Source organism: Sorex araneus, chromosome 4 (assembly GCF_027595985.1).
Source record: "Sorex araneus isolate mSorAra2 chromosome 4, mSorAra2.pri, whole genome shotgun sequence".
NCBI classification, from domain to species: domain Eukaryota; kingdom Metazoa; phylum Chordata; class Mammalia; order Eulipotyphla; family Soricidae; genus Sorex; species Sorex araneus.
In genome coordinates, this window is record NC_073305.1 from 45,161,939 (window position 1) to 45,177,543 (window position 15,605).

The 15,605-nt window shown below is 51.3% G+C and overlaps 1 protein-coding gene across 6 annotated transcripts in view; it reads right to left on the reverse strand.

The window, feature by feature from the left end:
* Window positions 1–395: 395 nt before the first annotated feature.
* PFKFB4 (6-phosphofructo-2-kinase/fructose-2,6-biphosphatase 4) overlaps window positions 396–15,605 on the reverse strand; it is a 42,802-nt gene continuing 27,592 nt past the window's right edge. For all 6 annotated transcript variants that reach the window (XM_004615273.2, XM_055136397.1, XM_004615271.2 and 3 more), the window contains 5 exons: window positions 6,081–6,185; window positions 4,401–4,530; window positions 4,233–4,295; window positions 3,854–3,918; window positions 396–1,885 (listed from right to left, as the gene is read on the reverse strand). In XM_004615273.2, coding sequence (XP_004615330.1) covers window positions 1,826–1,885; window positions 3,854–3,918; window positions 4,233–4,295; window positions 4,401–4,530; window positions 6,081–6,185 — 423 coding nt within the window. In that variant the 3' untranslated portion in view covers window positions 396–1,825. The remainder of the gene's footprint in view (window positions 1,886–3,853; window positions 3,919–4,232; window positions 4,296–4,400; window positions 4,531–6,080; window positions 6,186–15,605) is intronic.

Here is a 15,605-nt window from a genome sequence, read left to right on the forward strand (position 1 = left end):
GGGCACAGGAAGGAAAAACCCTGTCTTATCTCCCCAGAGGTAGATGACAAAGAGCACCAGAGAATGAGCCATCACCCCCTACCCCTCCAGCCGGGACTTGGGGCCTGACTCCCTTTCTCAAGGATGCCAACATTCAAACTCTTGGTTTCCAAGGAACCCCGCTTTATCCCCTCAATGGCGTGTGTCCCACCCCCCAGAGCAGAGTCTCTTGCTCAGGGGTGAGGTCCAGCATCCTAGGTTACCCCAGAGAAAACCTGGGGCTAGCTCAGGGTCCACTCCAGGGCAAGTCGGTTTCCCCTCCAGAGAGACAGCTGGGGGCTGGATAAAGGACCCCCAACTCCCACCCCCCACCACCGCCAGAAAGCATACCCCACAGACAGGATTGTTAGTACAACCTTAGTTATGTCAGAGCATTTATTGCAGAGTGCTGGGCACAGTGCGGGTGTGGTGGAGACTCGATGCCGCCCGTTCCAGGAGAGCAGGAAGCCCGCGCACCACTGGGCAGAGGTGGAGTACATGGGGCAGGGGGGTGGACCCGCCCTACTCCCCCATGCCCCAGCCCAGCACATGCTGGCTGACCTCGGGGCCCCAGAAAAGGCCCCGAGGTCTTGCCCAGCAGTCCTGGGACCTGGCATCTCTGGCTGAAGGGCCTCAGGAGCAAACATGTCCAGGTGACCAGAAGTCACCCAGACTTGGAGGACACTGAAGCAAAGGCCTCCTCTCAAAGGCCCTGAGTTTAAGGGCCTGTGCTCTGACAGGAGGTAAGTGTGGACAGAGAAGCCGGCCCAGCCCTGTCCACAGAGGCAGCCTGGGATGGGGTGCACACTGACGGGCACCGTCCCCTACAGGAGAGTGCTGGGCTCCCCAAGAGCCGGGCAGCGAGCTTTCCATGCCGCCACACTGGCTAGCACTTGCCTGAAGCCACAGCCCTGCAGCCTCTCCAGCACCAGAGAGCCCCAAGGTATGACAGGGCCTGCTCTAAGGCGTTTTCAGTGCTCCTGTGCAGGTGAACCCAGGACACTGGGCACACCCCCCACCTCCTGCTGGGGTTCAGGCCTTTCCCCCCATCCCTCAGGGTGAGACTGAGGATCGGGGATAGGACCGCCTAGCTTTCCCACCCAGGGTGCTTCCCGGGTGGCCTCAGGGAGTCTGGTGGGTGCAACTAAGCTGGGGTGCGAGACCTGGCCTCACAGGGCTCACCGTGGCATCAGCCAGAAAGGGGAGCCCCAGTACTGTGATGGACAGACTTCGGAGTCTCAGAAGGCAGGGGCCTGGGGCTGGCTGACATGCGTCACCAGCCCCACTGTCCTCAGCTCCTGGGGGACATTAGGGGAGGAGGGTTCCCACTCTCCTGCAGCCAAAGCAGCTGCAGATGCTGAGCAGGCCTGGCCTCAGGCTCAGCTGGTAGCTGCAGAGGACAGCAGGGCCCTGCAGGGGTCTCCCTGTCCACCCCCCACAGCTCTGTTCCCCAGGGGGACAGTCTAGCAAGTGCTTTGTCTTCCACATTTTAGGGTCCTTCTTCTACACCGGCCGCAGTCTATCAGTGCTTGTCCCCGTGTGTCATGCGCTGTCACCGTTTGTCCCCGTCTGTCGGTCACTGTCCCCGTCTGCAGTCTGGCCACGGCTTTTCAGCAGGCTGAGCACCAGGTGCGACTCCACTATTGACCATCAGTAAAGAAGCAGGTGGTCTGAGGTGGTGTCCTGGGGGCCACTGGCCATGCCTGACTCAGAGGGTGTTCCTTCACGGTGACTGTCACATGGACGGAAAGGTCTGGCGTAAACTTGTCAACAGATGGACGCACGCCCGGAGTGACGTGAGACACGGTCACTGGTGGGCAGGGACTGTGACGAGTGCCTCCTCAGGAGGCCTTGAGATGTCCACATTCTGCAAAAAAGGGAAACAATGAGACTGGGGTGAGGAGGGTGCATGCTCTGTTGGGGTTCAGCCTTGCCCCATGAGTCCCTGCATGACCCCTCAGCCCCTGATCTTCCTTAGGAGCTCAGGAGCAGGGCCTGGACAGAGACCTGGCATGCAGGAACCCTTGGGGTCAATCCCAGCATCGCCAGGGACTGACAGCCCCCCTTGCCTAAGCACAGGACAGTGGACCCGCAGCATCGGGCACAGAAGGCCAAGTAGCCCCCAGCCCACCAGCCCACCAGCCCACCCCTTTTTGAGTAAAGAAAGGGAGAAAAGAGCTTGAGGTCAAGAGATTCAGAGCATAGTGGGGGGCGGGGGGAGGACACACAAGAACAAAGAACAAAGCTGGGGTGGGACGCCTGTTCCCACTTGCTTGACACAGGCAGGCCAGGTTAAACTGTCCCATCTTTTGCCTCAGGTCTACCAAGGAGGGACATGGGCTTGGGTGGGTGCATCCCGGGAAGCTGCAGGCAGGATAGAGCGACAAGTGTCAGCATCTGGGGCCTCTCTCTCAGAGCTGCCCCAGGCACCCAGACCCCTGTAGGCCTCAGCGGACACCCACAAGGACCTGGGCAGAGTGGCCTGGGCAGTGCCGTGTGTGTGGGCCTGCCCGGTGGGAGGGGATGTCAAGGACCAGCACCACCACCCAGTTACTTTGGGGCCCTGTATCATCTGGGCTCCCCTCAGCACAAAGGTTGCCTATCGGGGGGCTCAGGGTGGTTCAGTGGCACAGCTCCTGCCTTGCATGTGTGAGGCCCCGAATTCGATCCCCAGCACCACACACACAACACGCACACACAAACACACACATACACACACACGCAGAGGTCATGCCCTTCCCTGCAGTGTCCAGGTGCCAGAGAGGCCTGGGGGCAGGTCCTGGAGAGAGACAACAACCTTGGGGGTAAGAGAACACAAGGCTGCCACGAGGCTCAAGGCCGGGAGAGCAGTCCCAGGCCTGCCCTGCCACGGGACCCAGTGCTGCGGATGACAGGTGCCAGGACTCTGCACACACAGCCTCAGAGGGCATCGGTGGCCTTCTGCGTGGCCCTCGGAGGAGAGGAAACTTCACTTGGGCACTAGGAATGTTCCAAGCAACACCTGAAGCTTTCTGTTTTGCTTTTATTTGGGGTGGGGGAGGGTGACACTCAGGGATCACTCTTGGCGATCCTCATGGGACCACTTGGGGTGCTGGAGCTTGCACGCAGATTGGCTGCATCAAGGCAAGCACGTGTACTATCTCTCTGGCTCCAAGACCGAAATTTTTTTTAATTCTTTTCCAGTTCCTTGGGGTCACACCTGGTGACATTCAGGGGTTACTCCTGGCTCTGAACTCAGAAATTACTCCTGGAGATGTTCGGGGTACCATATGGGATGCCAGGGATCGAACCCGGGTCAGCCGCATGCAAGGCAAGCGCCCTCCCTGCTGTGTTATCTCCCTGGTCCCAACACCCGAAGCTTTTAACTTAAACAGGCCCCTGTTTAACAGGGGGCCCATCGTGGAACCTATTACTCTTCCATAGGAGAATCTGCCCGGGGCTGAGGCGGCCCGTCAGCCTCAGCATGGCCCCTCCAACGCTGCATCACTTGGTTAAGATGGGTGAAAAGGTGCTGGAAAAGGCCGGGCAGGTGCGGGGTGTGGAGGAGCTCACTCAGGCCCACCTACTCAACCTCCTTCAGCCTCCTCAGGGTCCTCAGGGTTGGCTCAGACTGTGCAGGGCTGCAGGGGAGCCCTGGGGCCCCTCAAGTCCTTGGCCCTCCCCTGCCATGTCCTGTACTCCCCAGCTCCAGGGCAGTTCCTCAGGAAGGTCCTCACAGGGCGACACTCAGAGCCATGCCTCACCCTGAATGAAGAGTGGCCTGGGCAAAGAGATCGGCCCCATGGGGTTGGACACCTGGGGACAGCCACCACCCTGGTGGAGATCCCGTCACTACCTGAGGCCTGTCCCGGTGTGTGTTCACGGCTTCCACGTTCAGGAATATGGACTCCACTTTACAACCTGCCAAAGGGAAGAGGTAGATTGTTCTCAGCTGCAGGGCTTCTCTCAGGGCGGGGGTGGGGGGTGGGGGGTGGGGGGGCTGGGCGATGATGGGGGGGTCCCACCCAAGGAGCTCTGGGGAGTCTTGTGACAAGGGACAGAGGCATGCCATGTGGCCCGTGGCATCCTCTGTCACATGAGGCACCTACACAGCCAGGCAGGGCTGCCCCAAGAACCCAGCTGCCCACTGAGAGGCCCAGGGCCAGCTGAGGATTGCAAGCAGAGGGGACGGGGTTGGGGCTGGGAAAGTGGGCACAGGTTGGGGGGCACCTTACCGTAGGCCACGGGGGTCAGCTTCAGGACTGTATGCAGCGGGCACCTGAGGTAGGGGAGCTCTTCTGTGGACATAGACGGGGCAGGCTGGCACGCCCAGGGCTGCCCGGTGGACAGCCCCTCTCCCCCTCCCTCCTGTGGCCCCCCAACCTCCAGGGGCAGACCCGTACCTGCCGCCTTGTCCAGGAAGTAAGCCAGGAGGCAGCGCATCACAGCCTGGTGGCAGACGACCAGCACATTCTCTTGCCGCTCCAGCTCCATGATGACCGGCTCCAGCCGCTGCACCAGGTCCTCGTAGGACTGCAAGGCAAGCGAGGGGCGTCCCTCAGGGGGAGAGCTGGGGGTGTGGGGGACCCACTCCCTCCTGAACTCAGCCTCTGCCTGCAGAGCGCATGGGTAGCTCAGGGCTGCGACAGGGAGAGGCCAGCCAAGAGAGAAGCTGGGCTGGGGAGGACTGGCAGCCTGGGAAAGGGGTCACCTGCCCTGTTCCAGGCAACTGCCCAGGTGGGGCTGGGTATTAGGCTGTCACCCAAAGAAGCTCCTTTATGCCCACCCAGGAGCCCGTCTTAGAACCCTCAGCTGCTGGATTTATGGGCTAGCAACAACATGGGGTGTGAAGACTTGGTTCCCTTCTAAGGCTGCAGCGGAGCGGGCTGCAGGGAGTGGATGGAGGCCCTACAACCTCCCCAGGACCACACGCAGGACCCACAGCTGGGCTACCGTGAGCGCTCCACCAGCCCAGCCCTCAATCCCTGCCTCCTGCATTCCTGGATTTCCACCTACGTGGCTCTTCAAAAACAAAAGTTCTAGGCCAGAGTGACAGTACAGCAGGCAGGCACTTGCCTTGTATGCAGCCCACCCACATATGCCCCCCCCCCTGCCAGCCAGGAGTGATCCCTGAGCACAGAGCCAGGAGTAAGCCCTGAGTATCACTGGGTGTGGCCTAAAAACCAAAAATAACAAAACAAACAAACAAAAGCCACCCAAATGTCTTGGTTTGATCCCTGGCACTGCAGATCTGATTGCTCCTGAGCACAGAGCCAGGACTATCCCCTGAGCACTCCTGGGTGAGGCTCAACATTCTCCCCAAAAGCAAGCAAACCCCCAAAAGAAAAAAAAAAAGGATCCCAGCAAGTGGAACTGAATTCACCCAGGGCCGGGTTGGGAGTCATTGTGACATCATCGAGGCGTCCCCAAGAGACCCTCTCTGGGAAGACTGTCCCTGCCAGTGCAGACGGAGGTGGGGTCTGTGCAAAGCTGCTCACTCTTGCTCTTCTGTCTGTCTGTCTCTCTCTGCTACTCTCTGGGCTGCTCCTGAGTCCAGGCGCCTCCCTGACACGAGTGGCACAGGGTGAGTGTTGGGGGTGGGGCAGGGCAGCACAGGATGTCCCTGTGTGTCCCTGGCTGTATGCAGACACGTGATGCCCACGAGGGGTATTCTCATATGGCCACAGCTCCAGGCCAGCTCCTGGCACCCAGAAGTGGGGACCCACCTAAGTCAGAAGGGCCCCTCCTTCTGACCCAGGGCCTCGGCTGTCTGCAGGAAGGTGACACATGGAGCTGGCCCGGAGTGGCCACAATTCTCTGAAGGTCTCTCTGGGGCTGGATTTAGGGTTGGGTATTCAGAGCCCCGGGGAAGATGGGAGCCAGGGGAGCTATGGGGAGCCTCGGTCCAATCCATTTCCAGGGCTGGGGTCCACTGGGATGCACCCCAGGCTCACCTACCTCTGAGACCAGCACCCTCCCCACCGCAGCCCACTCTGCCTTCACAGAACCTTCGAACCCTCAGCTGTGGGCAGGCCTCCCAATGGGCAACGAGTAAACGGGACGAAGTCCCCAGCTCCACTTACCTCCCCCTTAGGGTACCGGTACCGGTATTTGTCCTGGTCCCGCAGGGCAAACTCCAGGGGATAGTGATCCTGAATCTCCTCATAGGTCATTTCCTCACACACGCCCTAGGGAGACAGCAGGGTGTCACCAGGGCCTCAGCCCCTCCCTGCCTGGACCTGAGCCACCCATCTGGGAAACACTAAACTGGCATGAGAAAAAGCTTTCCCACCCGCCCATAATTCCTCCCTTTACACCCTGAAAACAAGATGGAGCGTTCACAAACTATTATAGTGAAGTGCCTTGTTTTCCAGGCTGTGGCAATACAACCTCTGAATGCAGATTATTATACAAGCCCTAAAGCAAGAGTGCATAGTTAGGGTCATTACCCACCAAAGACACGGAACATGGGTCGCTTGGCACAAGTGCTCTGAAATTATCCTGGAAACAGCTGTACAGAATTCTGGTTGAGAGCACAAGTGTTGTGTCAGGACAGAGCACAGTCCTCCGGCATCATAAAATGAGCTGCGAGTAGCCTGAGGGTCCCACAGAGGGAGCAGGGTCAGGGGCCACTGCCCAGGAACCTCTGGGGAACAACATCTCCTGTCCCCCCCCTGCCCTGAGGCCATCCTGAAGCACCCAGCCTTCCAGAAAGCAGCAAGAAAAAGTCCCTTATCAGTTACCCCTCTCTCCCTTTATGTTACAATTTTTCTTTTTAAAATTAAAAAAAAAATTTTGTTTTGTTTTGGTGTCAAACCGAGCAATACTCAGGGGTTACTTCTGGCTCTACACTAAGGAGTTACTCCTGGTGGGGCTTGGGGGTCAGCATACGGGATGCTGGAGATCACACCTGGGCTGGCTGAGTGCAAGGCAAATGTACCAGGTGTACTATCGCTCCGGCCCACTGAGAGTTTTTCTAGACAGTATCTTAGGGGAAAGTTGTCTATTATTGTACAGGAGCAAGCAGGGGCTGGAGAGAGAGTATAGATAGAAAGGGTGCCTGCCTTGCACACAACTAACCCAGGTTTCCCAAGACACACCACCACCACCAATAAATAATGAATAAATAAATAAAAAGAAAAAGTAGGAGCCAGAAAAATAGTAGAGAGTAAGCATTTGCCTTGCATGTGTCCGACTTAGGTTCAATCCCCGACACTCTATACGGTCCCCCATGTCGTCCTACCAAGAATGATCCCTGAGTGCAGAGCCACCAGGAATAAGTCCTGAGTGTCACCAGGTGTGGCCCCCAAACAAAACAAAACAAGCAAACAAAAAGGAAGCCAGTGATCTGTTCTGTACAGGACACTCCCTGCTCGGGCTCTCTCACTCCCTGACCACTGCTCCTTCTCTGTCTTGACTTCCAGGATCTCCGCGTTTGCAGAGCACCAACCAGGAGCCAAGCAGACAGATGTCCTGCCCTCGGGTGGATGCGATTCCTTGGCCCATCCCTGGGGCTGTAAGCCTGAGGTCATCCTGGAGGCCTTTCTCCTTTTCACCCCTCACCATGTTCAGGCACTTCCCAGATCCCAGCCTCCAGCACATGTCCACTTCCTGGCCCAGGGCAGCTCACATTAATGCCAATGCTCGATTAAGACGTGGCCAGCATGGGGCCAGAGTGATAGTCCAGTGGGTAGGCCGAGGCTGACCCAGGTTGATCTCTGGCATCCCATATGATCCCCTGAGCACTGCCAGACTGCCAGTAGTGATTCCTGAGTACAGAACCTGGAGCAAACCTGAGCATCGCTGGGGTGTGGCCCCGAAACAACTACGAAGACACAGACCACCACACACAGATCCACCTGTTTCTCTCTCACTGCTACTGCCCCTGTCCTACTGCTGTCCCTCTACAGGCCACTGCAGCCACCTCTGTTCTCCCTCCTCCAGCTTGCTCCCTGCCTCCACCAACGTCTTTTATTTTTCTTTACTTTTCTTTCTTTCTCTTTCCTTCTTTCTCTCCTTTCTATTCCTTCCTTCCTTCCTTCCTTTCTTTCTATTCCTTCTCTTTCTTTTTCTTTCTTTCTTTCTTTCTTTCTTTCTTTCTTTCTTTCTTTCTCTCTCTCTCTCTCTCTCTCTTTCTTTCTTTCTTTCTTTCTTTCTTTCTTTCTTTCTTTCTTTCTTTCTTTCTTTCTTTCTTTCTTTCTTTCTTTCTTTCTTTCTTTCTTTCTTTCTTTCTTTCTTCTTTCCTTCCTTTGCAGTGATCAGGGATTACTCCTGGCTCTGCACTCAGAAATCACTTCTGTGATTCTCAGAGGACCATATGGGATGCCGGGGATGGAACCTGGGTCAGCCGCGTGCAAGGCACACACCTTCCCTGCTGCATTATCTCTCTGGCTCCATAACATCCTTTTGATACCAGTTGGGATCATCTCTCTAGTTCAGATTCAAAGCTCGCATTAGAGAGTTCCACTGCAGCTATTTCACATGAACCTTTCACAGAGAAACTAGAAATGCTGAACTGAAAAAAAAAAATTAAACTTGTTTGATACCATCACAGAGCTCTCCAGGCAGAAGGGGTTTGAGAGATGAGGGCTTGAGGGATGACAGGATCTTGGAGCAAGTGAAAATCTAGAGTAATTTTCACTTGGACACCAGACCCATGAAAAAAGGGCTCACTCACCATGATTATCAGGGAAATGCAAGACAAAGAGGTATCACCTCACCTTGTATGTAAGCGAGCCCTAGAGACTCAATCCATTGTCACAAAGGTAATTTTCTTTTGCAAATGTATTTCTTACAACTGCCTACTCTCCCTGGGCTTGCCCTGCCTCCCGGTCTTAAAAAATTTCTTGCTCTGTGTTGATGTGGAACCAGAGCCAGTTACCGACAGAGGGAGAAGAGCAAAGATCTGGCCCTCTGACAAGCCCCCTGGAGCTTATCATGCCCAAGGACTCCTTGTACCCTTGCAGAAGGGCACACATAGGCCCTCTGAACAGAGCCCAGAGCTTATCAGATTCCTTCCTCCCGCTGACCTACTGCCATGGTTTTCTGCTAAGGTTCGTTCCCACCAGACCCGTATCACCACTAATCCAACCCTGAGAGCAAGAATCCATTTGGGTACAAGTCTGCCAACTTCTCGATCGACCAGTCCCTGAATAAATCTGTGTTTCTCACGCCAACACTTTTTTTTTTTTTTTGGCTTTTTGGGTCACACCCGGCAATGCACAGGGGTCACTCCTGGCTCATGCACTCAGAAATCACCCCTGGCGGTGCTCAGGGGACCATATGGGATGCTGGTATTCGAACCCGGGTCGGCCGAGTGCAAGGCAAACGCCCTACCTGCTGTGCTATCACTCCAGCCCCATCTCACGCCAACACTTTTCAAGTGGCACGCATCCGAACTTAAGTTCAGTAACAGATTTTAGCAGCAAGAGCCAGGAGGAACTGAGGACTCCTCCTGGTTCCCAACGGTCGGTAGGAGTTGCGGCCACACACCACAGCTTCCCCGAGCATGTTACAGGTGCAGTGAGAGACACCAGGCATGTGCCAGACACTGGTGGTTGGCTGACCCCATGGCGGAAAGTTTGGGGGTTCCCCGCAACTGAAGACACCATTTGTCTTAGGGACTCTCCCTTCCCTTCCCCTTGCAAGTGGCACCGGCATCCCGAGTGCTCACTGTCAGGGCTTTCATAATTTAATCCCTTACCCCTTGTGGTCCTCCATGTACCCCCAGGAGCAACTCCTGAGCACAGAACAGGGAGTAACCCTTCAGCACTACTGGATGTGGGCCAATACACATTAAACTTACTTTCTACTGTATCACTGCAAGACCTAAGTATGTGCTAGAATCTTCTTTAATTGGTCTCTAAATTTCTGTTCAATGTTACAATTAGAATAACTTTGGTTACTGCTCTTATTCAACATAGTTTTGGAAGTCCTTGCTACAGCCATCAGACAAGAAAAAGGTATCGAAGGGAGGGGGGAGAGAGATAGTACAATGGGGAGGGCACTTGCCTTGCATATAACCAATCCGGGTTCCAACCCCAGTCTCCTATATGGTTCCCCCGAGCACTGCCAAGAGTAATTCCTGAGTGCAGAGCCAGGAGTAACCCCTGAGTGATGCCGAGTGTAACCCCTTCTCCTCCCAAAAAGTGCTTATGCATAGTGAAAGAAACTCAAGCTCTAATAAAAAGGCACCCTACTGAATGGAAGGAAATATTTGTATGCAATACTTCTGGTTCATACCCAAGAGCAATAGCACACTCACTAAACCAACCAACAAAAAAGTCCAATAAATCCATCCATAAATGGGGTAAGCAGATAAACAGACACTTCCTCAAAAAAGACATATGGAAGCCAACAGGCATATGAAAAAGTGCTCATTGTCACTCATAGAGAAAAGCAAATCAAAACAATAGTGAGATACTATCTCACACCCATAAATGCACATATCAAAAAAGTCTAGCAATACTGTTGCTGGTGTGTTGAAAAAGGAACCCTCATCACTGTGGGAATATCATATGGTTCAGCCTCTATGAAATCAATATGGAGATCTCTAAAAAAAAAATAGGAATAGATCTACCATATGACCCAGCAATAGCATTTCTTGGCATCTATCTCCAAAACACAAAAACATTAATTTGAAAAAACACATACACACCTATGCTTAGTATAATAGCCAAGATATGGAAACAACACAAATGCCCAACTACAGATGAACAGACCAAGAAGTTGTGGTATAGGGGCTGGAGTGATAGTACAGCGGGTAGGGCATTTGCCTTGCATTTGGACTACCTGGGTTCGATTTCCAGCATCCCATATGGTCCCCTGAGCATGGCCAGGAGTAATTCCTGAGTGCATGAGCCAGGAGTAACCCCTGTGCATCACCAGGTATGATCCAAAAACCAAAAAAAAAAAAAAGTAGTTGTATAAATACACATTGGAACACTATGCGACTCTGTAGTGATAACAGTAGATAGGGAGATTGCCTTGCACACTGCTGACTCAGGTTCAGTCCCTGGCACCCCATATAGTCTCGAGCCCCATCAGGAGTAAGCCCTGAGCCCTCAACACTGTTAGGAGTGACCCCAAAACAAAGCAAAACAAAAATCAAGGGGCTGGAGAGATCATACAGCAGGTAGGGAACTTGCCTTGGACATAGCCAATCAGGTTTCACCCTCTGCACCCATATGGTCCCCCAGACTTGCCAAGGGTGATCAAAGCTCAGAGCCAGGAGTAAGCCCTGGGCATAGCCGTGTGGCCCAAAAACAAAGCAAACACACACACACACACACATACACACACACACACACACACACACACACACACACACACACAAAATCAAAATTAGGGGCTAACATGCCCGTGAAGTTATTCTGACACATAACATTTTTGTCTTTTCAACAGATTATTTTTAAATTTCTAATGTGTTATTAAAACTGCAGATTTTTTTTCTCTCATATTTTTTTTTTAGTTTTGTTTTTGTAATGAGACCACACTCAGCTGTGCTCAGGGCTTACTCTCAGCTTTTATCTCTGAGATCACTCCTGGTGGGGCTGGGGGACCACATGCGGTGCCAGGGAATGAACTGTGTAAATTGTGTGCAACACAAGTGCCTTACCTGCTGTACTATTTCTCTAGCTCCAAAGTTGATCACAGTGGGGCTGGAGCGATAGCACAGCGGGTAGGGCGTTTGCCTTGCACGCGGTCGACCCGGGTTCGATTCCCAGCATCCCATATGGTCCCCTGAGCACTGCCAGGAGTAATTCCTGAATGCATGAGCCAGGAGTAACCCCTGTGCATCGCCGGGTGTGACCCAAAAAGAAAAAAAAAAAAAAGCGGCGTTGGTGGTATAGTGGTGAGCATAGCTGCCTTCCAAAGTTGATCACAGTCTTAAGAGTTCTTTTTTCCCCCCCTTTCAATAAATGAAAGAAAGCAAAGCTAGTTTTACATATGTATGTTACTAAAACTTAAGCTAAAAAGTTCTTATAAATCATTCATTTGGTCGATTTCAGCTTATTCCTACAGAGTTCCTTTTGTTTTATGTTTGGTTTGTTTTTGGGCTGCAACTGGTTATACTTGTGGTTATGTCCAGGGGATCATATGTGGTGCTGGGGATCAAACATGGGTCAGCCGCATTCAAGGCAAGTACCTTAACCCCTATACTAGCTCTCTAGTCCCTAGCATTCCTTTTTCTTAAGATTCCCTTCTCAGGAATATCAGATTTTTAAAATTATTATTCTTTAAAATGCTATTTTACTTGCAATCACACAAAGTTTTATATTGGTTTGGATTTTTTTTTTTTTTTTTTTGCTTTTTGGGTCACACTCGGCGATGCACAGGGGTTACTCCTGGCTCTGCACTCAGGAATCGGGACCATATGGGATGCTGGGAATCAAACCTGGCTCGGCTGCGTGCAAGGCAAATGCTCTACCGCTGTGCTATTGCTCCAGACCCTGGTTTTGAATTTCTGACACTTTCATTAATAAGCAATTAAGTATGTTTCATAGTAATCTGCATTAAAGGGTTTTAAGTTGTTTGTTTTGGGGCCATACTCAACAGTGCTCAGGCCGGACCCCTGGCTCTGTGTTCAGGGGTAATTCTTGGTGGGTTTGGGGGGCCAGAAAGGGTGCCAAGGAACAAAGCTGAGTTAGTTGTGTGGAAGGCAAACACCCTCCCTACCTATTGTACTATGATTCCAGTCTCTGTATAAAAGTTTTAAATACTGCAATTATTTCTGAAAAGACTTCTTGGAAATAAAAATTTTAAGAAAAAAATTAAGTCAATTTAGTAAAAGAAAAATGTGAAAAGCTTTAGAAGTGCTCCTAGGGCACCCTAAAATAATTGCTCTTATTCTTATTATGGATCAGATTCCATGGTTCATGAAGCTGAAAAAAAACCATGAAGCTTCTGAAAAATTTATTGCATAACGAGAATATTTAACCTTCTTAACGTATATGCAAATATTCCATATTAATATAGTATAGTATGCATTCCAGAACAAAGAATAACTTTTTTTTTTCTTTTTGGGCCACACCTGACAATGCACAGGGGTCACTCCTGGCTCTGCACTCAGGAATCACCCCTGGCGGTGCTCAGGGGACCATATGGGATGCTGGGATTCGAACCCAGGTTGGTCGCGTGCAAGGCAAACGCCCTACCCGCTGTGCTATCACTCCAGCCCCCAAAGAATAACATTTTATGAAATTTCTGAAGGTCTATGTTCTGGTCATTATTGGGTCTTATTTAGGATGTGGTGAGTCAGAGGTAGAGCAAACACTGTACTTGTTCATGGGAATGTTGATTGTGGTCATTTATTATCTGCCATTTGTACACATTTGCTCAGTGCTTTGTGTTTAGAAGGATTCACAGGAAAGAACTTGAGCAAATGCTATAGCATAAAGGCTGTATCATGAAAGTAAAGGAGAAAGATTTCAGAAGTTAAAAAACAAACTGAGGGGGGGCTGGAGTGATAGCACAGCGGGTAGGTCGTTTGCCTTGCACGTGGCCAACCGGGTTTGATTCCCAGTATCCCATCTGCTCCCCTGAGCACCGCCAGGAGTAACTCCTGAGCATCACTGGGTGTGACCCAAAAAGCAAAAAAAAAAAAACAAACCAAAACTGAGGGGCTGAAGCAATAGCACAGCGGGTAGGGCGTTTGCCTTGCACATAGCCGACCCGGGTTCGATTCCCAGCATCCCATATGGTTCTCTGAGCACTGCCAGGAGTAATTCCTGAGTGCATGATCCAGGAGTAACCCCTGTGCATAGCTGGGTGTGACCCAAAAAGAAAAAAATTGCAAGAAATTGGGGGCAGAGCAGAGTACAGTGGGTAGGGTGTTTTCTTGCACGCAGCTGACCCAGCTTTGAACCCTGACATCCCATATAGTCCCCTAAGCACCTCCAGGAGGGATTCCTGAGTGCAAAGCCAGAAAGCCAGAAGTAAACCCTGAGCACTGCTGTGTGTGGCTCAAAAACAAAGAAAAACTTGCAAGAAATTAAAGTTTTCTACAAGGAACTGTAGACAATTGAGGATCAATACAATATTTTTGTTGTTGTTGGTTTCAAATCATATGTTTTATATATTTGCAGATTTCCACACACCCCTTCTGAGCTGTAACCCCCAGTAGGAACTTGAAAGAGTCATCTTTCTGTGAGTAGAACTCAAACATTTGCATTCCTCTCTATCTAGCACCATCAAAGTATTTTTAAAATGCCCCCAGGCACCACACGGTATAGCCCTGTAAGTCCCCATCAAAGGAGAGGGACAGATAATCCCTGGCACTACAGGGTCCAAAGAGCAGCACTTACTTCAGGCCTTGGGTTGTGCTGCTGGGGGCCTTGGTCTCCTGAGCTCCAGTTGTAAACAACCCCCCACACACACAAATACATATTTTCAGTATATATGTAATGAGTATATACTTTGAAAATATGTATTTAATCTTTTAGAAACTATTCTTTTTAGCTGTTGTTTTAAGGGCCACCCTGCCGGTGCTCAGGAAACCATATGCAGTGATGGGACTGGATATAGTGTCGTGGCCACAGCTGCAGGCAACCCATTTCTTTTTTTTCACAGCTGTATGAAAAAAAAGAAAAAAACACGGGTAGCAAGTGCCTTACCTTGGATAGTATCTCTCTGCTCCCTGCCCCCAGTATTTCTTTTTTTTTTCTTTGCTTTTTGGGTCACACCAGGCAATGCAGAGGGGTTACTCCTGGCTAATGCGGTCAGGAATTACTCCTGGTAGTGCTTGGGGGACCATATGGGATGCTGGGAATCGAACCAAGGTCAGCCGTATGCAAGGCAAATGCCCTACCCGCTGTGCTATCGTTCCAGTCCTGTATTTCTTTTTTAATGGTAACATGTTTGTATAAATCCAGAAAGAAGTTCTGGTTCTGGATATATATATCCAGATACACACACACACACACACAGATGCATAATAATGATTTAGAAAATGTTTGTAGTACTAGGGCTTTGACTAGAATACTGGAGACCATATTGCTTCAGGACTTAAGACTGATCTTAAAGCTAAAGAAGAGAAAAACAGCTGCACCTTGTTTTAGTCTTTTAGTAAGTATTCTTTTTTGTTGTTGTTTTAAGGATCATACCCAACTGTGTTCACAGAGTTCCATTCTGCTAAGAGGGCAATGAAGTAATCCTTAGGCAGGATTAGCATCACTGTATCACTGTCACTATCATCCCATTGCTCAACGATTTGCTCGAGCAGGCACCAGTAACATCTCCATTGTGAGGCTTGTTACTGGTTTGGCATATCGAATACGACACGGGTAGCTTGCCAGGCTCTGCCGTGCGGGCAAGATACTCTTGGTAGCTTGCCGGGCTCTCCGAGAGGGGCAGAGGATCGAACCCAGGTTGGCCTCGAGCAAAGCAAATGCCCTACCCACTGTGCTATCGCTCCAGCCCCACCAGAATTAATTTTGATGAGCTCACACAGAGGCCTTAAATCTGATCATTTCCTTAATATAGTTCAGCGACCTCTATTCTGTTCCTTTTGATTTGACCTTTTTTTGGGGAACACATCTAGGGTGGCCACCTTAAAAATTAATTTCAGGGACCAGAGCAATAGAATTGCAGATATGGTGCTTGCCTTG